This window comes from Somniosus microcephalus, chromosome 12 (genome assembly GCF_052327205.1).
Source record: "Somniosus microcephalus isolate GS21.2 chromosome 12, FLI_Smic_1.0, whole genome shotgun sequence".
NCBI lineage: Eukaryota > Metazoa > Chordata > Chondrichthyes > Squaliformes > Somniosidae > Somniosus > Somniosus microcephalus.
The window spans coordinates 54,193,445-54,220,313 of record NC_140998.1 but is presented as its reverse complement, the minus strand read 5'-3'; the positions used below and the strand labels follow the sequence as shown (position 1 = coordinate 54,220,313).

At 42.1% G+C, this 26,869-nt stretch overlaps 2 protein-coding genes across 9 annotated transcripts in view; one reads left to right on the top strand and one right to left on the bottom strand.

Annotated features, from left to right (window-relative positions):
* The window catches only part of zc3h14 (zinc finger CCCH-type containing 14), a 45,495-nt gene extending 41,675 nt beyond the window's left edge, over positions 1–3,820 (top strand). For all 4 annotated transcript variants that reach the window (XM_086002889.1, XM_086002890.1, XM_086002888.1 and 1 more), the window contains 3 exons: positions 2,612–2,694; positions 2,790–2,899; positions 3,433–3,820. In XM_086002889.1, the coding sequence (XP_085859015.1) occupies positions 2,612–2,694; positions 2,790–2,899; positions 3,433–3,439 (200 nt within the window). In that variant the 3' untranslated portion in view covers positions 3,440–3,820. The remainder of the gene's footprint in view (positions 1–2,611; positions 2,695–2,789; positions 2,900–3,432) is intronic.
* The window catches only part of LOC147109195 (echinoderm microtubule-associated protein-like 5), a 236,892-nt gene continuing 213,642 nt past the window's right edge, over positions 3,620–26,869 (bottom strand). For 4 of the 5 annotated variants that reach the window (XM_086002884.1, XM_086002885.1, XM_086002886.1 and 1 more), the window contains 7 exons: positions 24,519–24,707; positions 23,646–23,818; positions 22,564–22,726; positions 21,978–22,081; positions 15,571–15,724; positions 6,953–7,053; positions 3,620–6,375 (listed from right to left, as the gene is read on the bottom strand). In XM_086002884.1, coding sequence (XP_085859010.1) covers positions 6,351–6,375; positions 6,953–7,053; positions 15,571–15,724; positions 21,978–22,081; positions 22,564–22,726; positions 23,646–23,818; positions 24,519–24,707 — 909 coding nt within the window. In that variant the 3' untranslated portion in view covers positions 3,620–6,350. Of the gene's footprint in view, positions 6,376–6,952; positions 7,054–15,570; positions 15,725–21,977; positions 22,082–22,563; positions 22,727–23,645; positions 23,819–24,518; positions 24,708–26,869 lie in introns of those variants that run through there. The other variant, XR_015080190.1, reaches the window with a different exon arrangement.

The following is a 26,869-nucleotide window of genomic DNA, read 5'->3' as shown; positions in this document are numbered from 1 at the left end:
CCTCTAGTTATGCTCTTCCCCACAAGTAGAAACATTTTCCCTGTATCCACTCTATCAAAACTTTTCATAATTTTATAGACCTCTATTAGGTCACCCCTCAGCCTTTTTTCAAGAGAAAAGAGACCCAGCCTGTTAATCCTTTGCTAATATGTATACCCTCGCATTTCTGGTATCATCCTTGTAAATCTTCTCTGCACCCTCTCCACTGCCTCTATCCTTTTTATAATATGGCGACCAGAACGCTACGCGGTACCTAAGTGTTGGTCTAAACAAGATTCGATACAGGTTTAGCATAACTTCCCTACTTTTCAATGTTATCCCTCTAGAAATAAACCCTAGTGCTTGATTTGCATTTTTAATGGCCTTGCTAACGTGTGGTGCAACTTTTAGTGATTTGTGTATTTGTACTCCGAGATCCCTTTGTTCCTCTACCCCATCCAGACTCCCACCCTCCAAGTGATAAGTGACCTCCCTATTCTTCCTACCAAAATGTAATACCTCACATTTGTCTGTGTTGAACTTCATTTGCCAATTATTTGCCCATTCTGCAAATTTATTAATGTCCTCGTAATTTGTTGCAATCCTCCTCACTATTGACTATCCCCCCCCAATTTGGTGGTATCTGCAAATTTAGAAATTGTGTTTTTGCTTCCAAAGTCTAAATCATGAATGTAAATTGTGAACAGCAGTGGTCCCAGCACAGATCCATGTGGAACACCACTACCCACCTTCTGCCACTTTGAATGGCTACCCTTTACTCCTACTCTCTGCTTTCTGTCTTGAAGCCAGCTAGCAATCCATTCTGCTACTTGTCCCCTGACTCCGCATTCTCTGACCTTATTCATTAGTCTATTACGGGGTACCTTATCGAAGGCCTTTTGAAAATCTAGATAAATTACATCATTTGCATCACCATTATCTACTCTCTCTGCTACCTCTTCGAAAAATTCAATAAGGTTGGTCAAGCAAGATTTTCCCTTTTGAAATCCATGCTGACTATTCATTATTATACTTTTCATTTCTAGATATTCTTCTATTCTCTCCTTTAGTAGGGATTCCTTATTTTTCCTACCACCAATGTTAAGCTGACAGGTCTATAATTTCCTGGACATGTTCTATCCCCCTTAAATATAGGTACAGGTAGACTATCCCTTATCCGAAAACCTTGGGACCAGCTGTGTTTCGGATTTCAGAACAGATGAATGGACAAGAGGCGCGGGGGGGAAGGGGGGGAGTCGGACATCGCGGGGGGTGGAAAGAGAGTCGGACATCGCGGGGGGGGGGGAAAGAGAGTCGGACATCGCGGGGGGGGGGAGAAGAGAGTCGGACATCGTGGGGGGGAAAGTCAGACATCGCGGGGGGGGAGGGACGTCGCAGGAGGGGGAGTCGGACATCGCGGGGGGGGGGGGAAGTCGGACATCGCGAGGGTGGGGCGAATCAGACTAATCAGCGGTGGGGAGGGTAGGGAAGCTTGTTGAGCCTGAGGAAAACACTTCTGCTCCTCCTTGCCCACAAGCAGTGCAATAAAGGCACTTACCTCACGGTTCCAGCCCTTCGCACCTCCTTTTACCGTACGAGATTCCTGGTTTACCCTGCAACTACACTGGAAACACCGAGAGACGCTCCACGAAAAAACTTTCGGTTTTCGGAAGTGCGGATAAGGGATAGTCTACCTGTTTTACGTTAGCTATCCGCCAGTCCTCCGGCACTACATCTTTTTCTAATGAATTATTAAATATGTGTAGTAATGCCTCTGCTATCTCTTCCCTAGATTCTTTTAAAATGAATGGATGCAATCCATCCGGATATGGGGTTTTATCCTCTGAGTTGGATTAGTTTAATATATCCCCTTTTAAAACTTTAAATGCACTTATCTCATTACTCATCTCATCATCCAATGTCATGCCCACCTGTTCTATCTTCCTGGTAAATACCAAAGCGAAATAATGATTTAATATTTCTGCCATCTCCCTATCGTTACCTGTGGTATTGTCCTGTCCATCCCTTAATGGCCCTATTCCCATTCCAACCTTCCTTTTTTATTGATGTGCCTGTAAAATATTTTACTATTTTGTTTTATGTTCCCTGATAATTTAATTTCATAGTAGGATTAGACAACATGGTATAATTCAACCAGGGTGTGTAGATGTAATTTAGTCCCCATTTCTTAAGTCTTGCATTCTGTCCTGGTTTTTATTTTTCCATTATAGATTCCTATGTCCACATTATAATAAACTGCCTGCATACACTTGTTACAGTGTAACTACACACTCCTGGTAGTAGTGGTGCTGCAATGTCATCCGGGTTGGGGAGGTGGGGTGTAATTACAGCATGACTAGTTTACACGGGTAGTTTCCATTATAATTTGAACATAGCAACTGATAATATGAAAACTTGACAAGAAGTGAGTGTAATGTAAGATTTTTAATATATAGATACAGCAGACTGGGGAAATTGCTGACATTTTACTCTGCATGGTCTTAACTGTTACTAAAGTTCACTATTCAGCATGTTGTCCCATAACCACTTGTTTTTAGACAAAAGTACATATTTAGTTATTGACTTCTGGTTTGTTCAGTAAATCTTTTAAAAATGTATTCTTATTCTGTAGCACCTGTGCCAAGCCAAGGCAGTTCTTTGTGTCGATTCTTTCCAGATTGCAAAAAGGTGGAGTGCCCTTTTATCCATCCAAAGGTATGCAAAATAATTTGAAAATATCAGCGTTTGTTGAAATGAGAATATGAGGGGAGAAGGAGGGAGTGATGACTTTACTGTTATGTTGTTCCTAGCTATGTCGATTCGGCACACACTGTAAGAGAGCCGACTGCACATTCTACCATCCTGCAGTTACATTACCCCCACGCCATGCACTAAAATGGACCAGGTCTCAGCAAAATAGGTAATATAGCTTTGGAAAATAAAAACTTTGTTGTAAATTATGTAAATATAAGTTCTGTAAATATTAATCACTTGTAAAATCATTGCAGTGTTTTTGTTGAATGTGATTGAAGTCAACGCAATACAAGTTTTGCTCCAATTCTTCTTAATCATAAAATAAGTGTTCGTTTTAGAAGCACAGCCTGTAGGATAATACAGGAAACTTTCTGGTATCCGGCACGGACGGGACCGACGTGTTGCCGGTTCATCAACAATGCCGGATAACCGAACGCTATAGTAAACCCTGTTGCTTAACAGCTTCAAAACAATCGGCACAAGTTGCAAGCGTCTCTGTAGCTTAGCAACAGCTTCAGCTAGACCCTTGCACAGCAACAAATGGAATTTAAAAAGTTTTTAAAAAAAAGTTACCTGAACCGACTCCTGAATTTTGCCGGTGGATAGAGCGTTCCGGTTATTTAGGGGCCGGTTAATCGAAATTTTCCTGTAGCTACTAATCATCTTATAAAATGATTTTTTTTTACTTTTCTTTTTCAGTGAATGATCAGTTTGGACTGCGCAGAATCGCATATTGTGGATACGATAAGGCTGCAAATATTTGAAGATGTAGCATTTTGCAAATTTTTATTGTCCCTCTTCCAATATTCTTTAACATTGAAAATCAAATATTTTAATGTTAAATGTAATTTTCTCCTGAATGTGAATTGACTAGACTATTTTTCCCATAACTTAGATGCAGACTCGCTAACATTACTCAGTGATGGGTTTTGTAAGGTGCATATTTTGTAACATGTGTTTTGTGCTGTTACAGACTAAAGTTTTCTACTGGATAATAAAGTATCCAAAAAGAAATGCCACTGTTTGATGTGAAATACCCTTTTTGTTGACAACAAAATGAGTCTACAGTAAAAGAGTTGATTAAGAAGCTTGTTGAATGAATCAGTCACTGTTGTATTTCTTGCACCGCCTCTATTTAGGCTCATTTACTCTCATGGCCGCACATTTTTTTAATAGGTCACTGATTATGTATTGCATTTAGGTGTTAAATCCTTTCAGACTATAATTGTACTACACAAACAGTAAATTTTGTTGCTACTTCCCACGCCCCCCTCATGGGCCTGGTCATGCCAGTGTCCCAGGAGTTTGAAACTGTTGTAGATGGAAGTGTAGGGGGAAAAAAATCATCAGACTTGCTAAGTAATTGTTTCCCTCCTGGTTTATATAAGCACTTAAAGAAACACACAAGTCAACTCAAAAATGTTATGCTTGATAGATGTTTTACTTTAATTGGATTTTGAATTTTATGAAAATGTTCAAGTGGGGAATTGTTTGGTGCCTTAAAATCTGGTATTAAATTCAATAACTGAGTCACACCTTTGTGTTACACGTTCTCTAAATTTGGAGGAGTAAGTTCCAGAGTTTTTAATCACAAGATGCCTAGAGTTGTGGAAATGGTGGCATGTTTCATGCGTGAAGGAACCCACTCTGGTTTTTGTTGTGGAATTGCTTGGAATCTTGGTTATTGGCATAAAATTTGAATTCCATGCTCAACTGGAGTGTGTACAATTCATGAAATGTTCTTTTGCTTTAAACCACAAAATTGGCAGGAGGGTAGAATCTGTTCCACCACTTGCATAAACCCAGATTGGTGACTTGTCAGCAAATGCTAGAATGGTTCAAGCCAAAAAAAAAAGCAGCTGAGAAATATAACATTTGTATGTATTTGTGCCTGTACATACCAATTGTGATATTTTGTTGGTGTTTCTACATTGCATACAGTTACACTCCAGCATGTATGTAGTGTGACCATTTAGTTATTTAAGCATACTCCATTTTCAATCAGTACATCTCAACTAGCCAACACTCCCCAGGAAAAATGTTTCCTGTATCTCCCCTTGCAACATTTCATTCAAAAGTAGTCCATACTGAGGGAGTTGCTAGTGAGATATTTGTTTTTCTTGTGCAACAGTCTCTACTGATTAGCAGGATTTCATCAGTATGAATCCTGCTCTTCAAACCTAAACATAATATACTACTTGTGTGATTTGTTTTTTCATGTAACTGAATTTATCAGAAATGTCACTGGATAAGTACAAGGGGTACAACAAAATCAGGAAATAAAAATTGCTTGAGGTTTACAGACTTCATGGCACAATGCATAATTTCAAGTATTCAAGTTACAAAAATGCAGTTTGATGTTGCATAAAAGTTATAGTAAATTATGGTTACTAACAGTGCAATTACTTGAAACAAATTTGAGATTCATTTCAGTAAAACATTTTATCATCTTTACAACAATAAACCATTTGGATGGACTTCAATCATGATAGATGAATAAACTATTTAGAGTATTAAAAGGAAATTACTTGTATTTAATTTTGTTTTATAGGGTTAACGTGAAACTATCTGAAACATCAGCATTATTGTACATCTATTTTAACATTACAGAAATTGTTTAGCTATTACTTAAAGCTTGACATCAGAAACTTAAAAAAAAAAAAAAAGCAGCAATTCAATAATTTGTGATCCTATCAGATTATTGATAAATGCACCCTGGGAATATGCAGAGTACAAGTCACATTTACTGTGTGCTTCAGAAAGCTGCATTTTATTTGTATACTATATAAATGGAAAAAATGATAATCTGCAGGATCACTGATTTGACACCTGCAAACACATTCAAAGATACAAGATAAAAATTAAAAACATTTTTTATTACACTGAACTAAATGTAATTGTTCAGGTAGCCACAGTGATTGGTACAGTAGTGCATAGTATGCTTTGGCATGCTTGCTTCAGCTTTTACACTGATTCAAAATATTACTCGGCTGGTACATTCAGGATGAAGGCCACTAGATACTATTTTGTTTATTCAGAACACGGTCATCAGCATTGCAAAATTTTGAAAAGCACAAGTTCACTATAAATGTCTTAAGGCTACTTACCAAATCAGCTACAGCACAACATTGAAGATATTAAGCTCTCGTGTTGTTATATTTAGCAGTGTGTACTTGCAGTATATTAGTTAGCTTTTTGTGTATTGATAGAACTCAATTAACCATTTTGATGGCATTGCCACATGATTGTTTAGGAATTCTGTCCTCGACAACAGGACCATAGATGTAGAATGGTCAAAGTAATTTGTACATCAGCATTGAAGTTAGAATACAAGCTATGCCCTAAGATTCATGAATATGATTTGAATACTGTTACAATTGCATCAATATACACACATGGCTGTGCAGTAGAAAATCTGACAAATTGCCTTAAACCAAAAATAGCTGAAAATCATTTTTTTAATTTATATTTATGAAATCAAACTGCCTTCAATTTATTTTGCAGATAGTGCTAGCTGCCTTATTTTCATACGTGGAGCTTTTCCTGGGATTTCTTTTTGTTGAATTGAATTTCTTGATTCTTATCATCCAAGCTCTGTTTCATGGCCATTTGTATTTTCATAAACACTTCCAGACAAACAAGCTTGAATTGAAAAAAAAGGAATAAATAAATAGTCTGTTGCTTTTTGAAATGTAAATTCTGGAAGTGACATTTAGCTTCTTAAACAAGGAGACATCACCTTTTACAGGAAACTTTGGTTTATCGGTTGTATGGCCAGAAACCTCGATCTAACGGCAGAAATCAGCAGCCGTTTTGTTCGTTTTTTTTTCTTCTAGCATTTTTTTTTAAATAGTCAGTCTCTGGAAAGCCTCTCTGAAGCTGTTGCTAAGCTACAGAGACGCTTCCAAGGTACGGGCCGACTGTTTACAAGCTGTTGCTAAGCAACAGTGTTTGTTGTCAGATACGGAGATGAAAACCTCCGTATCCTTCAACATTAGCGCTGGTCTGTCCGGAAGTTTTCATAGATCGGCATCACGCTGGTCCCGTCGGTGCCGGATATCGCAAAGTTTCCTGTATCAGTTTTTCTTGTTTACTACAAATAATATTGCACATTATATTTGCCTGCAGTTCTAAACATTCTTATACTGAGAATGAAGAACAGAAGTTAATACTGTAGGAATAAAAATTCAAAAAGGCATTTAAATTGTGCAAATCGTACCTACAATCCTGTCCTCCAGCACTGACGATATATCTGTCTCCACTAGTGAACTTTATGTTGGTGATCTGGGCAGAATGACCCAGATACTTCTTGTGTTTTGCCTGTGTAAAAAAAAAAAAAGGATTTATCATCACTAACCTACTTTCTCCAAAGAGGTATTGCTAATCTGGTGTACTCCCTCTGCATTACAGGAACAGGATAAAATTATTTTCTTTCCTATCATTTCTGCAACAGTATATGTTATAACAACTTGCATTGAATTAAGGTAGGAAAACATCCCAAGGCTCTTCACGGGCATAACCAGACAAAAATGGATGCCGAGCCAAGAAGGGGATATTAGGAAGGATGACCAAAATTTTGGTCAAAGAGGAGAATCTTAAAGAATGAGAGGGAGGTGGAAATTCCAAAGCGTGGTGCCTAGACAGCTAAAGGCACAGCTGCTAATGGGGGTGAAAGGAGGGGGATGCACAAAAGGCCAGAGTCGGGAACAGAGTTCTGAGTGGGGTGGTATTGTAGGACTGGAGGTAAGAGATCGGAAGTGCTGAGGCCATGAAGGGTTTTAATCACGAGGATGAGAATTTTATATTAGCGGAGCGGGAGCCAATGTAGGTCAGCAAGATCAAGGGGTAATAGGGACTTGGTGCAGGTTAGGATAAAGGCAGCAGAGTTTTGAATGAGCTGAGGTTTAAGGAGGATGGGAGGCTGACCAGGAGAGAATTGGAAAAGACTGAAGGTGACATGAAGATTTCAGCAGCAGATGAGTTAGTTGCTGTTACAGAAGTGGAAGTAGGTGGGCTTTGTGATGGCGAGGATATGGTGTCAGATACAATGGGGTCAAATACGATGCCATGATTGCGAAAAAAAATGACTGGGGAGGAGGCTGCGGAGTTTGGCGTGGGGGCAGAAGATCATGGCTTCAGTCTTCCCAATGTTTAACTGGAGAAACCTGCAGCTTACCCACAGCTAGATCATATGGGGCCAGAACTTCGGGTCCCCACGGGTGAGTACTCGCTGGGTACTCACGTGTAGGCCCAACGAAAGTGCCGGTTTCGTGCATGCGCGGGAAACCGGAACTTCCGTTCCCTTAAAGGAAGGGGTTCACAGGTCGAACGCGTACGCCTGGAACTTGCGGTTTTTTCCCAAGTTTTTCCGGGAGGGTAAGTCTCCAGCAGCTACGCTTATAAAAAGCAGTCGCAAGGCCTGCTTTTAACAAGGTAAGTGGTGAATTAAATAAAATTAAAACATTTTTTCCACAGGTTTAATATTTTTAAATACTTTTAAAGAAAGGTAAGTTTATTTTTAGCCCCGTTAGAAACTGTAATTAACTTTTTCAAAAATTTAAATTATTGTTTAAAATAGTTATGTAATTTATAGTTATTTTATATAAAAATGTGATTTAAAAAAAAAAAAGTTTTAGTTATGTTTTGGGGCTGAATTGTATTCATAGATTTGACAGGTCTTCCTGTCAAATCTATGAATACAGATTCCCTGCTACCATTGGCTCTCCATGGCCCACGTGATCCCAGGGGACGCTTAAAACGAACTGCGCCCCTGGGATATGCAAGCACTGCGTGCCGGCAGTTGGAGCAGGCCCAGGATCGGAATCCCACGCGGGCCCACAGCACAACGGCCGGTGCGCTAGGTAAGTGCAGGTCATGGGCTTACACCTGCGGGAAGCCTCCGACCCAAATTTCTGGGCCATTGAACAAAACAGTGACCACACAGTGGAGGGGTTGAGCGAGGTGGTTAGAGAGGTAGGGCTAAGTGTTGTCAGTGTCCATGCAGAGAATCCAACCCTTTATTTGTGGATGATGTTGCCAAAGGGCAGCATGTTGATTAAGAGGAGGGAGCCAAGGATATCCTTTGGCGGATGTTGAAGGTAATGCTGCAGGGGTGGAAGAGAACCCAGCGCTGGAGATGCCTTGGCTGTAATTAGATAGTAAGGAAACCAAGGCAGGGCATTCCCACTGAGCTGGACAACAGAGGAAAGGCTTTGGAAGTGGATGGTGTGGTCGACTCCCTCAAAGGTTGCAGAGAGGATGTCATTTAATTAGGGTAGTTTTGGTGGTGCAGCATGGGCGGAAACCTGATTGAAGAGATTCAAATATGGAGTTGTGGTTGACATCAGCACAAATTTGGGAGACAAAAATAAGTTCAAGAACTTTGGAGGAAAGAGTGAGGTTGGCGATGGGCTGGTAGTTTGGAAGGCCAGAGGGGTCAAGGATTTTTGGGGGGAACAGGGATGATGGTAGTTTTGAAAGTGAGGAGGCAGTATCTGAGGAGAGGGAACCATTTACAATTTCAGGCAGCATAGGGGCAGGAAGGGAAGTTGCTCAGTCAGGAGTTCAGTGGGAATGGGGTCAAGGGAACAGGAGGTGGGTTCCATGGACAAGATGAGCTCAGAGAGAAACTAGAGAAAGACGTGGGTTCAGAGCTAGGGCAGGGGAAAGCCTGGGATGAGGTTTGGTTTGATGGCAAGGGGAGAAGCAGAGGCAGACAAACTGATGGCTCAATCTTAATAACAAAACTTGAGCTCCTTGCACTTGTTGGAGGGGGTAGAAAAGAGTAGTTTAAGAAAACGGATTGTAGTCGAGAAAAGAAACCGAGGGTTATCTTTGCTCTCCACCGTGATACTGGAATAGTGGGCGGTTTTGGCAGAGGAGAGTGAGGCTCATTAAAGTTTGATGTGGTTCAGCTAGATCTGGTGGTGGATGACTAAACCAGTTGTGCGCCAGATATGTGGCATTTGGACTTCACAGAGCGAATATGGGGGCCATAGCAGGGGAACAACCAGGATGTGAAAGAGTAAAGGTTTTGCTGGGGAAAAGAACATCAAAGGTGGATTTGAGGAGGTGGTTGAGCAGATCAATGGCTACAGAAATATTGTGAATGAAGAGCCAATGGTTAGCAGTTGGGATTTAGAAATGTGCAGTTGTAAGTGACGAGGGAGAGTTTGTCCAACAACGGACATAGAAGGAAGTGTGATCGAAAAGGAATAGGAGAATGGATTGTGAGGCATACAAGGAAGTGGTCAGAGATGGAGTAGGGAGGCCACAGGAGACTGCAAGGCATGTATATGGGTATGAGAGTTTAATAGGAGGGAGAGGGTATGGGGAGACAGGAGGTCAGTGAATTCTGAGGAGGCAAGGGAGCTGAGATTATTGGTTCCCCTTGTCCTCACCTTTCACCCCACCAGCCTCCACATTCAACAGATCATCCTCTGCCATTTCCGTCACCTCGAGCGTGAGCCCACCACCAAACGCATCTTCCCCTCCCCTTTCAGCATTCCGAAGGGACCGCTCCCTCCGCAACACCCTGGTCCACTCCTCAATCACCCGCAACAGCCCCTCCCCTCCCCACAGCACCTTCCCATGCAAGCGCAGGAGATGCAACACCTGCCCTTTTACTTCCTTCCCCCTGTCCAGGGCCCCAAACATCCCTTCCAGGTGAAACAGCAATTTAGTTGTACTTCTTGCAATTTAGTATACTGTATTCGCTGCTCACGATGCGGTCTCCTCTACATTGGGGAGACCAAATGCAGATTGAGTGACCGCTTTGCGGAAGGGTGACCTCCATTCAGTCCGTAAGGGTGACCCTGAGCTCCCGGTCGCTTGTCACTTTAATTCTCCATTCCCACTCTGTCCTCGGCCTCTTACACTGTTCCAATGAAGCTCAACGTAAGCTCGAGGAACAGCACCTCATCTTTCGATTAGGCACTTTACAGCCTTCTGGACCCTGAGTTCAACAATTTCAGACTATAACCCCTGCCCCTATTTTTTTCAGGCGGCAGCTGTTGATTATTCTGCCGTCCCCATTTGCAACATTTAATCTCTCCTGCCTTCTACCCTAGCACAGACTGTCCCTTTTGTTCCTCCCCCCACCTCTGCACCTGCTTAAAACCTGTTACACCTCTAACTTTTTCCAGTTCTGACGAAGGGTCACAGACCTGCAACGTTAACTCTGTTTCTCTCTCCACAGATGCTGCCTGGCCTGCTGAGTGTTTCCAGCATTTTCTGTTCTTTCAGATTTCCAGCATCCGCAGTATTTTGCTATTGTATTGAGATTATTGGTTGTCTAGGCACCAGTTCCTTTTACATGCATCACCTTGTATCAAACTTATGGAAAGTAGCCTATAACTAACCCCTTATTGAACTAATAGTTCTTTGACTTTCTCTTGTACCTTTAGCTTCCAGCCCACCTTAACTTCTCTTCCTACTCTCCAGGTGCTTTGCATTTGAAATGTTGAACATAGTAAGAAAAATTGAGGGAGGTAAGGAACAACAGTTCAAAGAGCCCGAGAGAAAAATTATTTAAATCAGAAGAGTATTTAAATACATTGTGGGTGTAAGGAGGAAGAATGAATAGGATGATGTATTTGGAGTTTTGAAGGAACATGGCAGGAAAGTTTAAAGGAACAATGATTAGTCAAAGTCATTTTTGAAAGAGCTGGTTCGAGAGACTGAGTATATCCTCCTTAAAATCAGAGCTAGTTAGGTTTAGAGGAATTACCAGAAAATTTACATTTAGCTTGCTAACAGGAAGTCTGGGATATTTTGTTATTTTCTATGTTACAAGGAAAATGGTGAAATAATTCACTGTAATTACTGTTTGTCCAATTATGGTTTGTTAAATAAACCAACTTACTAATTTATATTTTGCCTCATCTTCCTAAAGTGTTAATCAGTTTGCCTTTTAGAAGATTGGAAAAGTGCATGTGGTAGCACATGTGTTTAACAGCATCTGGTTCAGATAATAATGAGTTTCCTTATTACTGAGTCACACTGTTGAAGGATTAGATATTGGACAGTAAAGATAAACTGATCATAAGGGCTATGAGATCTGCTTAGGGGAGTGACTGGTGCTGTTGAACCTGGGAGATTTTCAAATACAGGCCTGAAATTTGTAACAGGCTTGCAGCAGATCTGTCTTCACTAAAGAGGAGGAGGCTGCCAATGTCACAGTAAGGGAGGAGGTAGTAGAGAAATTAGATAGGATAAAAATAATAAGGTAAAATGTAGAAAAGTCACCCGGTCCAGATGGGATGCATCCTAGGTTGCTGAGGGAACTAAGGGTGGAAACTGCAGAGGATCTAGCCACAATCTTTCAATCATCCTTCAATATGGGAGTGGTGCCAGTGGACTGGAGGATTGCAATGTTACACTACTGTTCAAAAAAGGGAGGGATAAACCTGGCAACTACAGTCCAGTCAGCCTAATGTCGGTGGTGGGGAAACTTTGAGATAATAATCTGGGGCAAAATTAATTGGAACTTGGAAAAATATGGATTAATAAATGGAAGCCAGCATGGATTTGTTAAAGGCAAATCGTGTTTGACTAACTTGATCGAGTTCTTTAATGAAGTAACGGAGAGGGTTGATGACTCTGTGGTTGATGTGTATATGGACTTTCAAAAGGTGTTTGATAAAGTGCCACATAATAGACTTGTTAGCAAAATTGAAATCCGTGGGATTATAGAGGCAGTGGCTGCATGGATACGAAATTGGCTGTGGAACAGAAAGCAGAGAGTAGTGGTGAACGGTTGTTTTTCAGACTGGAGGGAAGTGTACAGTGATGATCCCCAGGGGTTGGTATTGGGACCACTGCTCATTTTGATGTATATTAATGACCTGGACTTGAGTGTACAGGGCATAATTTCAAAGTTTGCAGATTACATGAAACTTGGAAATGTAGTCAACAGTAGAGGAGGACATAGACTGGTGAAATGGGCAGACGTAATCTAATGCAGAGAAATGTGAAGTGATTCATTTTGTTAGGAAGAATGAAGAGAAGCAATATAAACGAAATGGGACAATTTTAAAGGGGGTGCAGGAAGAGAGAGACCTGGGGCTGTACGTGCACAAATATTTGAAGGTGGCAGGACAGGTTAACAAAGCATTTAATAAAGCATCTGGGATCCTTGGCTTTATAAATAGAGGCATAGAGTACACTTTAGGAAGGACGTCAAGGGGTGCAGAGGAGATTTACTAAAATGGTACCCGGGATGAAAGACTTCAGTTATAGGGAGAGACTAGAGAAACTGCGGTTGTTCTCCTTAGAGCAGAGAAGTTTAAGGGGAGATTTGATAGAGGTGTTCAAAACCATGAACGATTTTGATAGAGTAAATAAGGAAAAACTATTTCCAGTGGCAAAGGGGTCGAGACACAGATTTAAGGTAATTGGCAAAAGAACCAGGTGACATGAGGAAAGTAAAATTTATGCAGCGAGTTGAATGCACTGCCTGAAAGGATGGTGGAAGCAGATTCAATAATAACTTTTGAAAAGGGAATTGGATAAATACTTGAAGGGGAAAAATTTACAGGACTATGGTGAAGGAGTAGCTGAGTGGGATTAATTGGATAGCTTATTCAATGACCAAGCATGATAAGCCAAATGAGCTCCATCATTTGATGAAGATGTAGTGATTAAGCCATTGCCCAGCGAGAGGAATGGCAGTTATGTGTCCTCTGATCTGCAGGAAGCTGATCAATCAAGAGTGGAATTATTAGAGAGAGTGGGTACGATTGGATGATAAAGGAAAGAAATCTGAAGTGATAAGGAGCAGAGAGGTCAGCAATATTATGGAACCAGACTTTTAGACTTATCTTTGGAATGCTTGTGTGAATCATCTGACATTGTATTAGATATGTAATATAGGCAACATGATCACCAGTAGAAGAACATGCCACAAGTCAATTATTTACAATCTATATTAATGACTTGGATGAAGGGACCGAGTGTAATGTAGCCAAATCTGCTGACGATACAAAGATAGGTGGGAAAGCAAGTTGTGAGGAGGACACAGAGCCTACAAAGGGATATATAGTTAGGTTAAGTGAGTGGGCAAAAATTTGGCAGATGGAGTATAATGTGGGAAAATGTGAGGTTATCCACTTTGGTAGGAAGAATAGAAAAGCAAAATATTATTTAAATGGAGAGAGACTACAGAATGCTGCGGTACAGAAGGATCTGGGTGTCCTTGTACATGAAACACAAAAAGTTAGCATGCAGGTACAGCAAGTAATCAGGAAGGCAAATGTAATGTTGGCCTTTATTGCAAGGGGGATGGAGTATAAAAGTAGGGATGTCTTGCTAGAACTTTATAGGGCGTTGGTGAGACCACACCGAGAGTACTGCGTACAGTTTTGGTCTCCTTATTTAAGGAGGGATATACTTGCATTGGAGGCAGTTCAGAGAAGGTTCACTAGGTTGATTCCTGGGATGAAGGGATTATCTTAAAAGAATGAGAGGTGATCCTATTGAAACATACAAGATTCTGAGGGGGCTTGACAGGATGTTTCCCCTCGTGGGAGAATCTAGAACTAGGGGGCATAGTTTCAGAATAAGGGGTTGCTCATTTAAGACAGAGATGAGGAGGAATTTCTTCTGAGGGTCATGACTCTGGAATTCTCTACCCCAGAGAGCTGTGGAGGCTGAGATAGACAGATTTTTGAACTGCAGGAGAGTCGAGGGTTACAGGGAACAGGCAGAAAAGTGGAGTTGAGGCCAAGATCAGATCAACCATGATCTTATTGAATGGCGGAGCAGGCTTAAGTGGCCGAATGGCCTACTCCTGCTCCTATTTCTTACGTTCTTAGCCACTCTGGTGTTCATTGCTTAGACCTGAACCTTCAAAAATATGGATAACTTGAGCTTTAACAATAACTTCCATACTTTTAAAACATACCGACGTGAAGCAAATAGGTGAAAGCAATACAACCTGAACCTACAATATCAGACAGGAACGACCAATCCCACCCCTTGGGAAAATGAGATCAAATGGCCAGACACTGGAAATGCTATTTATGTTTATAACAAATGCAATTTATGGAACAAGAAAGCCATTTAAAGTCATGCTATCCCATTCCTCAAGAAGAGTTCAGAATGGGCACAGTTTGTTTAGCTCCTACATATTTGCAATGTTTACTACATATGACTATTTATTCTCAGTCATACAAAACTGATAGGGATTCTGGATTTTCACAGTGGCTCCTACTTAGAAACTGCATCACTGTAGCTTCTTCATCATTGGTTAATGCATACTTGTTTGTTTGATTTAAAATTTCTTTCTGTATAAATATGGAACTATTAAGATATTTTAGCTGATGTTACGTTGATTAAAATTATGAAATGTAGTTATAGACCAACAACTACTTTTACAATTTCACATTGAGGTTCACCACTATAGGAATGTACAGGACAAGAAAAGTCTATTGCAATCTAGCTGGTTGGACCAGTATCCAGGAAATATCATATCCTCACACCTTTCTATCAAATTTCTCAAAGTACCTATCAAATGACCTCTTGAATGTTCTGATACAATCAGCCCCCACTGCCTCCCTTTGCAGTCCATGCTCTCATCTTGTAGAGTATTTAAATCTAAACTATCGCTTCACCCTCTAACTTTGAGACCATCCCTCTTGTAGAATCTGTGATTTTAAACATATTTATCTTCTCTGTGCTGTTTAAATGTCTTGAATACTTGTGTAAGATCACCCCTCTGCATTAACTTCTCTTGAATACTTATCCAGCTTAGGAAAGGAAGAAAATTTGCAACTGGAAAATATATCTTCTTCAAAGATTTGACCCATTTTTCATGAGCAGATAGAAAATAAGACTTACAAATTTCTCTGTGCATGGAAAGTCGAAGAGTTTCACCATGCCAAAGTCATCTCCTGTTACAATGTTCAGGCCCGAGTGAGAGACACAGGCACAATTCACATCAGCTTTATCGAGATTTCGAGACCAAATTCCAATGACCTCATCACCTAGAATACTACAAGAAAGAAAACTTGTAAATTGTTAATATATCCCCTAATGTCTTTTAATTCCTGTGCTCCGAGAAGTTAGAGATATCTGCTTTAATATTTCTTGCCACATCCATTCTAAGTTTGAGACAATCATTGTATCTTCTACTGCTGGTAGAAAGGCATCACAGGTACAAGTGTTTGGATTTTTGTCCACATATTTGTCTTGTGCTCAGTGTAAAAGTCCACTATAAATTAAAGTGTGACTTTGCACATACAGGGGTGGAGTTTCCGCTTTAGATGCAATCGGCAATCTGGGCGCAAATTGCACAGGTTTTCCGAAGTGAAGTTATGGTTCAAGTGTCTGGCTAAATTTATTTGCATAATCACAAATGTAAAATCTTCCATGAACCAGTGCAATTGGGCAGTGTAATATATAACAAATATTTTTTAATGTAAAGGAAATAAATAGTTATGTATTTTTAAGTGGTAACCTGGTGCAGTTTTATTAATACAGCTGAAATGGGTTTATCACAAAAAATAAGCATTTTAATAAGTGTCATCACCTGTGAGTAACCTGCTTTTTAAATAACTGAAAATGACAAAAAATTACACTGAACCATTTACTAGTTTAATTGGTGTACACTAGTCAGTTTCTTAGTAAATTAAAATTTTAATATTTAAAAACTTTTAAAATGTGCCTTTGCGCTTAAAATAGCAGTTTAATCTGAAGAGCCACAAACTGGCGTCATCGACGGAAACTCGCCATACTCATTATGAAGAATTGTGGGCGGGACCGGCTTTCAGCACGATGTTTTTTAAACCAGCATTAAAGATTTACGCGCGATGTAATTTACGCTTAAAATTCCAAGATCTTTTACGTTAGTTTGGCTGATTACCAGGTACTGTGGGAGTTTCTGGTAGATGTAGTATGCCCAGGAGTTGAACAGAAACAATAAATCCTATCTCCTGTACCTGGTGTTCCCCCCAAGGATCGATCCTTGGCCCCTTCCTATTTCTCATTACATGCTACCCTTCAGCACGATCATCCAAAAACATAGCATCAGTTTACACATGTACGGTGATCACACCCAGCACTACCTCTCTCGACCCCTCCACTGTCTCTGAATTGTCAGACTGCTTGCCCAACATCCAGTACTGAATGAGCAGAAAGTTCTTCCAACGACTGAAGCCATTATCTTCGGTCCCCGCTACAAACTCCATCCCTCTCCTTGGCAACTGTCTGAGGCTGAATCAGACTGTTCGCAACCTTGGTGTCATATTTGACCGAGATGAGCTTCCGACCACACATCCGCACCATCACTAAGACCGCCTACTTCCACCTCCGTAACATCGCTTGCCTCAGTTCATCCGCTGCTAAAACCCTCATTCATGCCTTTGTTACCTCTAGACTTGACTATTCCCTGTGGCAGATAGCAGGGAAACTCCTTTGTAATTACTGCAATCGGACTTGACACCTTTCTTGAAGATGGTCACAATTATGGCGTCTCTGAGATCCCCTGGCATCGCAAGCATCCTCCTCAATCGCCTCCTCCCAGAGTCGCAATGCAGATTCTACCCACTAAGGGGCACAATGGACATGATCTTCAGCACACGTCAATTACAAGAGAAATGCAGGGAACAGCACCAACCACTCTACATGGCCTTCTTTGATCTCACAAAGGCCTTCGACACTGTCAACCGTGAGGGATTATGGAGTGTCCTCAAATTAGGCTGCCCTCAAAAGTTTGTCACTATCCTCCGCCTGCTTCACGATGACATGCAAGCCGTGATCCTGACCAACGGTTCCACCACAGACCCAATTCACGTCCGAACTGGGGTCAAGCAAGGCTGTGTCATCGCACCAACGCTCTTCTCAATCTTCCTTGCTGCAATGCTCCATCTCACCCTCAGTAAGCTCCCCACTGGAGTGGAGCTAATTTACAGAACAACCGGGAAACTGCTCAACCTCCGTCGCCTCCAGTCCAGATCCAAGGTCGTCCCATCCTCTGTCGTCGAATTACAGTATGCAGACGATGCCTGTGTCTGCGCTCACTTGGAGGTCGAACTCCAAACCATCGTAAACACCTTCACCGAAGCATACAAGAGCATCGGCCTTACACTAAACATCCGTAAGCCAAAGGTCCGCTACCAACTTGCCCCGCCACACAGTGCTGCCCCCCGATTATCATCAAAATCCACAAGGCCTTGGACAACGTGGACCACTTTCCATACCTCGGGAGCCTACTGTCAACAAGGGCAGACGTCGACGACGAAGTCCAACACCACCTTCAGTGTGCCAGTGCAGCCTTCAGTCGTCTGAGGAAGAGAGTGTTTGAAGACCAGGACCTCAAACCCGGCACTAAGCTCATGGTCTACAGGGCAGCAGTGATACCTGCCCTGCTGTATGCCTCAGAGACATGGACCATGTACAGCAGGCACCTCAAAGCACTGGAGAGGTACCACCAACGCTGCCTCCGCAAGATCCTGCAAATTCATTGGCAGGATAGGCGCACCAACGTCAGTGTTCTTGCTCAGGCCAACATCCCCAGCATCGAAGCTCTGACCAGGCTCAATCAGCTCCGATGGACGGGTCACATTGTCCACATGCCCGATACGAGACTCCAAAACAAGCGCTCTACTCGGAGCTCCGGCACGGCAAGAAAGCCCCAGGTGGGCAGAGGAAACGCTTCAAGGACACCCTCAAAGCCTCCTTGAAAAAGTGTAACATCCCCACCGACACCTGGGAATCCCTGGCCCAAGACCGCACAAAGTGGAGGAGAAGCATCCGGGAAGGCGCCGAACACCTCGAGTCTCTTCGCCGGGAGCAAGTGGAAGCCAAGCGCAGGCAGCGCAAGTCAACCCAAGCACCCCACCATCTGCCCCACCTGTGACAGAGACTGTAGGTCCCGCATTGGACTAATCAGTCACCTGCGAGCTGATTTTTAATGTGGAAGCAAGTCATCCTCGGTTCCGAGGGACTGCCTAAGAAGAAGACTTGACTATTCCAACGCACTCCTAGCCAGCCTCCCACGTTCTACCCTCAGTAAACTTGAGGTCATCTAAAACTCGGCTGCCCGTGTCCTAACTTGCACCAAGTTCCGTTCACCCATCACCCCTGTGCTCGCTGACCTACACTGGCTCCCGGATAAGCAAAGCCTTGATTTTAAAATTCTCATCCTTGTTTTCAAATTCCTCCATGGCCTCGCCCCTCCATATCTCTATAATTTCCTCCAGCCCAACACCCACCCCCGCCCCCCGAGATATCTGCGCTCCTCCAATTCTGGTTCTTAGGCATCCCCGATTTTAATCGCTCCTGTGAAGCACCTTGGGACGTTACAGGTGCTATATAATAAAAGTTGTTTAGTTTACTGGATATATCATTAGCCCTCCTCAACCATGGGATTTAATGTAAGAAGTCACACAACACCAGGTTATAGTCCAACAGCTTTATTTGAAATCACAAGCTTTCGGAGAACTAGGTGTTGTGTGACTTCTTACATTTGTCCACCCCAGTCCAACACCGGCATCTCCACACCATGGGATTTAAAACAGAGAGGATGCTTTTTGGCCAAGTCCATGCTTGTTTGTGGATCAACAAATTGGAGTTGAATAGCTCAGCTTCATCTTGGGATCAAATTATGCCGGTCCTAGAATTTTGAATAAACAGACATTTCCTAACCTATTTTCAGAATAAAACAAGTAGATAATGTTGCAGTTAAAACAGTAGCATATTAGCCTTCCTGACTAATACAACAGACATTTGCCTGTTTTTCCTCTGCTGTGTATCAACTAGACTGGCTATTCTTCAAGTGAACCTTGTTTTAACCCCTAAAGGTATCATAACATGTTGTTACATAAGTCATATTTAATCACAGTTGGAAAAGCTTGGTGACAAGATTGATATAATTGGAAGGCTGATGCAATAATGGGCCAAAGATAACTTTTAATACTTGCATTTATATAGCGCTTTTAACATTGTAAAACATCTTAAGGTGCTTCAGAATACTGTTGTGATAACAAAAGAAATATACCAATATAGTGGTTTGAGAACAGCTTGACTCAAGGCGGTTATTAAAAACAAGAGCTGTAGTTAATTAAGTAGAATGACAACCAGTTCAGAAAATGAGGTAAAGAACTCAAATCTCTTTCAAATGAGGGAGCACAGTGCCACATTACCATCAACAAATGGAGAAAAAGAACTGAGAACCGGAGTTCAGTATTTCTGCTGTGCGGAAACAAGGAGGATCACGCGGCTCTCATGAAGCAACCATAAGCTTCACTCTTGAAGGGATCTTGGGGTTGATTTTCAACTGGAAAATGGGGGCGGCGTATGCTTTACACCCACCCGATGCCTCCAGTGAGAGGCCCGAATCATTTGCATTATCGAGCTTCATCTAAATATTTCAGGCGAGCAGCCAGCGCCAGTACACAGGCGAGAGGGAGGGCGCACAAAAACCACTGTTAAAAATCTTTGTGTCCGTTGTTTAGACTGCTGGTTTGGCCACTTAATGCCTGGCACGCTCTGCCCATTACACTTAATGCCTGGCATGCTCGGTACACAAAAATAGCGTTGAGGTCCTACATCTGCCATAGGATGCTGATTTAAATATTTTATTAAGATCTCTGCCTGACAATTGTGTCGGGCAGGCCACAGGCGGCCAGTGAGTGAGTGATTCGTTTTTCAATTTTCAACCGCTGGCCGCCCATTTAGCTGCGTAAAAAGATGGGGAATAGTTGAAAATTGTCTCCCAGTGGAGGTTGGCACTATTCTACAGTGGATTAATACGATGGCAACCAGAATATCTTGTGCCCCGGCCAACTGTTTAAATAACTTGCTTATCTTGTTTACCAAAGAAAACCTGCTTTGTTTGTATCTAACTGTGACAAGCATCCTATCTGGCTGGATGCAAAAATATGAAACTGAATTAGTAAGGCAGACATAGTAAGGGACTCAGCAGTAACAATAGACATGCCATTTTTCAATGTTCAGACAATGTGGCAATGCAATTAAAACCCTAGGATCTTCTTGCAGAAAAGTAGAATACAAGTCTTAAGAAGTTATGCACTAGTCAGATCACACTCAGAGTATGGTCTTCGGTTTTAGTCACCACACCATGAAAAAGATATATAAATAGATTAGAAATGAGAGAGAAGAACAAGACTGATTCTAATTGTAAAGAGCACATGCTATGAGGAAAGGTTAGAGAAACATGTAAAGGGGAGCAGTAATGTGGTGGTAGCAGTAAACTTGGACAGCTCAGCTTTACAATGCAGAAGGAGAATGGCTGAAATTTTCCCATTAAAAAAAAAACAGGTGGGTTTGGAGCGTGGGGGCAGTTAAATTGTTAAAAATGTAAATCCTAATCTGATCCCGCCTCCAACCCGCCCACTTCCAGTTTTGCCAGAGGCGGGACGGGCGACCAATCCACTCCCGGGGACGTTACCTGAATTTAAATATTGTAATGAGGCTGGAAGCCTCTATTTTCCCTTCTATTTTCAATTGAACTGCCTGTGGATGGGTTTCACACAATTCGTGAAACCCGGCAGTTAAACCGAGGCGGGGGCTGCTGCATCCAGGAGGTAAGTGGCTTTATACCTACCTCCTGGATCCAGGGTCCCTGCCTAACCCACCCCCCGCGATCCGAGCCCCTTCACAAGGCCTCCGATCACTGTCCCCACCCCAGGTCTCCGATTCCCACCTCCCTCGGACGATGTTCCGGCCGCCCAACACCCCACCGGTCCTCCATCTCCCTTGACCCCAAAAACCCCGGCTGACCACCACCCCCCCCCGCCCCGCAATCCTCCATCTCCTTCTCCCCCAACCGACCACCCCTACCCCCCTCCCGCGATCCCCTCTGCCTCATGCTCGGGAATCCGAGGCCTCACATGCAAATCAGGCCCTGCCGTTAAGAGCCGGCAGGGTCTGCGGGAAACCCCGCCTCAGAGGTCCCCCCCCAAGCCGCCTGGAGAAAATTCTGGCCATTGCGACTGTTTAAAATACAGTTGGATGCTGTGATGGAAGAGTTTAGTTACCAGTAGAACTTCAATGGATCAAATGGACTGCTCCTCTCCGTGACTTTTCTTTGTTTTTATTTGAAGTTGGTCACAAAAAGGCTTACCTTGACTACAGCGTGGACGCTGCAGAAGCAGGACCAGACCACGTCAAAAAGCCTCAAGTTTTGAGCCGTAAAAATGTACTGCTACTGCCACATTAATACTCCCCTTTTAAATCAGTGAATTAAGGTTCAAATTATGAGTAACTTGAAAAGTTCAGTTCACCTGGTCCAAGTAGCCCAAGTTATTCTGTCGATCTGAGACTGCTCAGTAACTTGCTTTCCTAAAGGTACCTCATACACTAGTCGTTTGTAAGATCCAGTAGAAACCTGCAAAATCAATAAGCGTGACCATGACACACAGCAAATAGCCACATAAAAAAGTGAGAATTGGTTGAATGCTTTTGCTTAGATAATTGAATTCTTAATGCGAGAGTAGGCTTTATTAAATGGATAACAATACTGCAAACATTAGCCTTTGTCATTTTTCTGTCTCATACATGCTCTATAGAATATGGTTCATCATCTAGTTAACACAGATGTCACTTTATATATCCAGAGAAATTATGGTTTTGGCATATAAATTATACAAGGTATTTAATTTAACAATGTTTTAAAAAAAACTGCATTTAAAATAGTACAAGATGAACTTAAGAATGATTTAAAAAAATACATAGTATTCCATCTTTGAAGCGAATTATCTACTTCAAAGTGCTTTAAAAATGTCTAGTATTCGACTGAACATATTGGTTTGCATAATTTCAGAATTTTACAGCACCAGATGGTCAAAATACATAGACTGCAGTTAATACCTGGATATAATTGCTGTCTGCTGAGAAGTCGATTTGGATAACAAAGCTGCCAATATCTCTACAATAGCTGATTCGATTTAGTGCTGGTCCTAATGTGAGGTCATAAAAGTCTATGGCATTCTCACATGTCCCCACAGCCAAATATTGAGAGCTGGGACTGAACCTGAACAAGAGATTTTAACAATCAAAATAAATTCTTGATAAAGATATAGTGCAGGGAAAGCAAGTATTTTATTTCCAAACTTTTAAAGTGACTCTCATATTGTTGTAGTATAATTAATACTTCAAACCATTATCAGGTCTGAATCAGATTTATGGCTGACTGGTCCATAGACCCACCAATTCTGCAGAAACAGCCACATGATCCACTCTAGTTGGATCAATGCACCCCCACCCCGTATCCATTTCCAATGTCGGACCATGCAGCACCAGTTATTGCAACATTTCTGACACCTGGAAACTTGCTTCTATAACTACATGGAGAAGGCGAACATCCCAAAATACCACTATTTTATAAATATCCACATAATTGTCACCTTATATACATCTTTAATGCACATTTTATTTTTCCCAAATACAGATGAATAAAAATCAGGTAGCACTTTTCCACAGTACATTAATATGTAGTATTAAATATGACTTCAATTCTTTCTTACATTACAACAGTGACTACACTTCAGAAGTACTTTAGCAAAATACTGCGGATGCTGGAAATCCGAAATAACAACAGAAAACGCTGGAAAAACTCAGCAGGCCAGGGCAGCATCCGTGGAGAGAGAACCAGCCCCTAACTTGCTTCACAATCTATTCCTTTTCCTGCTTTTTTCCAGTTCTGAGGAAAGGTCATCGACCTGAAACGTTAACTCTGTTTCTCTCTCCACGGATGCGGCCCTGGCCTGCTGAGTTTTTCCAGCGTTTTCTGTTGTTACTTCAGAAGTACTTCATTGGTTGTAAAGCACTTTGGGATGTCCCGAGGTCATGCAAGGCGCTATATAAATGCAAGCCTTTCTTTAATAAAGATTAACAGTAATGTTTTGCATTGTTATGACCAACATTCTTAAAGTTTGTCTTTATCTGCTTACTTGATGTCTTGAATGGCAGATCTTCTGTCTCGTTTCTTGCCCCAGATTGTCAGTGATGTCACCACAAGTATAATGAACTCGCCATTTTTCATACCAATGGCTACCATATCTCCCTCTGGACTGTAGGCAACTGTTCGAGCAGGGTGCCCCAAATTTACTTTATTCAGCATCTTCTGTTACACAATTAAAAACAAGATGGGCTTAGAGCTGAAAATGCACATTAAAATTTCTCAATTTACTTACTATTGGTTTAGCCTTTTAATGCTCACAAACGTTTTAATGATTATTTAGCAGGGGGTGGGGGTGGGGGGGGGGGAAGTAATTTTCTTTTAAAGTAGTCTTCATTCTTAAAATTCAATACGTAATGACTGAAAGCCAGTTTCCTCCACAGGGGTTGGGGTGTGGGTAAGTTATAGACGTTCAGCACAATAAATCATGCCATCACAATACCTTTTGCACAAATTGATACTACAGTATGTAGTTTCCCCATATCATTGGGTTTTTGATTGGTACATTTGCCACTGAAAACATTTGTTTGCAATCCTGGGGAAAACCTCTTCTCTGCATGTTTTATCGGGAAACCATAGTTCCTGGTTTTATATCCTTGCAGGTAAAACTAGAAAATGACACTCCTATTTGTGGCTAAAATTTAGGATAAGCAGTCATCTTATTGGTTTCCCTTCTGGCTTCTTTCTCTTATAATAAAGTAATTTCACTAAAAATGGCTTGCTCATTCTGACAGCAATAAATTACTTTGCAAGGCAATGACATATTGACGCATGATTACAGAGTTGCTCACTACCAAAATAATTGCTTGGCAACATCCTTTTTAATAGCCATCATTTAGTGTTGTAATTTAAACTACACCCTTACCTTTTCGGTAATGTCCCATAATCTAACAGTCCCATCTTCTGCTGCAGACAGAAAGATATCTTTAATAGGGTGAGTTGAAAGACCCCAGATTGGTCCGTCCATGTGATTGTTAATTAAAATGTTGCATGCAGCATTCTTCTCACCAACCTCGATGATCTCTGCATTTCTCGTTCCAACCAGAATTTTTCCCTGTTAATAAAACAAATCTTAAAAAAAACTTTCACCACAGATATCTTTGAACTGAGTTATTGCAGAATATTTAAAAGTTTTACCCAAGAAGCATATGAGTACCTCTAATCTTAATCGCTACTGGTGTTTGAACATTGCATAACAAATAAAGCTAATATAGACTGCAAAGATTTTTTTTTAATGCATATACAGAGGACACCAAGTGGTGTATTTTACTCAGTTTAAGGTGCTCTCACAATAGTGTTAGGTAGGGAATTTCAGGACACTGATCCAGTGACGATGAAGGAATGATGACATATGTCTAAGTCAGGATGGTGTGTGATTTGGAGGTGATGGCATTTCCACAATGTTACTGCTCTTGTCCTTTATGGTGGTAGAGTTTGCAAGGTTGGGTGGGAACATCTATTCCCTCAGCACAGGTCCAGCCAACCCCACCACACTTAGCAGAAATTCAACCCCCCACTGAGAACAAACTTGATGTTCCCCACCCCCTGCCAAAGGCAGAGGTCTTGCCATCTTCCTACTCACGAAAACAAAACCTGGCCTTCTGCCCTGTTCCATTTGAGGATGAAGATGACCTTACCCACACCCCAACAAACAAAACCCCGGCCTTCCCCTCACCTCCACTGAGACTAAACTCGGCCTGCCCCTTTCTCGTGCTAAGAACAAATCCCCACTTCCTGTTTATACCCGCCATCTCCACTTAGTACAAATTTGGGACCAATTCCTGCCTCCTGTGAGCAGTAACTCACCTACATCTTACCCAGCTGCTGAAAAATACCTTGCGCCACTTACAGTCTTTTATTCAGAAGCAACTCAGCACCATCCTCCACCCTCAGCCAGAAAACTCCCCCTCTCCCGCCCCACAAGAAGAAAAATACTCTGTCCCCACCGGAGGTGGAATTGGCCCCTGGCGAGAGAGCAGCTGCTCCTCCCACCGAGGGGAAAATTGGCTGTGGTCCAGTGCCACCCAACCCTTCCCCATCCATGGTTGCCCCTTATACATAACAACATAAGTAGTAAGAGCAGGAGTAGGCCATACGGCCCCTCGAGCCTGCTCCGCCATGCAAAAAAAAAATGTCCTAGTAAAGGATCCCCTTGGAATGAGTGACCATAATATGGTTGAATTCCATATTCAGTTTGAGGGTGAGAGAGTTGGATCTCAAACCAGTGTACTGAGCTTAAATAAAGGAGACTATGAAGGTATGAGAGTAGAATTGACTAAAGTGGACTGGGAAAACAGATTAAAGTGTAAGACGGTACAAGAGCAGTGGTCTACATTCAAGGAGATATTTCACATCTTTCAAGATAAATATATTCCACTGTGGAAAAAGGGGAGTAAAAGAAAAGACAGCCATCCGTGGCTTAGTAAAGTAATAAAGGATAGTATCCGGCTGAAAACAAGGGCATATAAAGTAGCCAAATCTAGTGGGAGGATAGAAGATTGGGAAGCATTTAAAAGCCAGCAAAGAATAACTAAAAGATTAATTAAGAAAGGGAAGATAGACCATCTCCAACAAGCGAGACTCTAGCCATCTCCCCTTGACATTCAATGGCATTACCATCGCTGAATCCCCCACTATCAACATCCTGGGGGTTACCATTGATCAGAAACTGAACTGGACCAGCCATATAAATACTGTGGCTACAAGAGCAGGCCAGAGGCTGGGAATTCTGCGGCGAGTGTCTCACCTCCTGACTCCCCAAAGCCTTTCCACCATCTACAAGGCACAAGTCAGGAGTGTGATGGAATACTCTCCACTTGCCTGGATGAGTGCAGCTCCAACAACACTCAAGAAGCTTGACAACATTCAGGATAAAGCAGCCCGCTTGATTGGCACTCCATCCACCACCTTCAACATTCACTCCCTCCACCACCGGCGCACTGTGGCTGCAGTGTGTACCATCTACAAGATGCACTGCAGCAACTCGCCAAAGCTCCTTCAACAGCACCTTCCAAACCCGCGACCTCTACCACTTAGAAGGACAAGGGCAGCAGATGCATGGGAACATCACCACCTACAAGTTCCCCTCCAAGCCACACACCATCCTGACTTGGACCTGTATCGCTGTTCCTTCACTGTTGCTGGGCCAAAATCCTGGAACTCCCTAACAACATTGTGGGTGTACCTACACCATATGGACTGCAGCGGTTCAAGAAG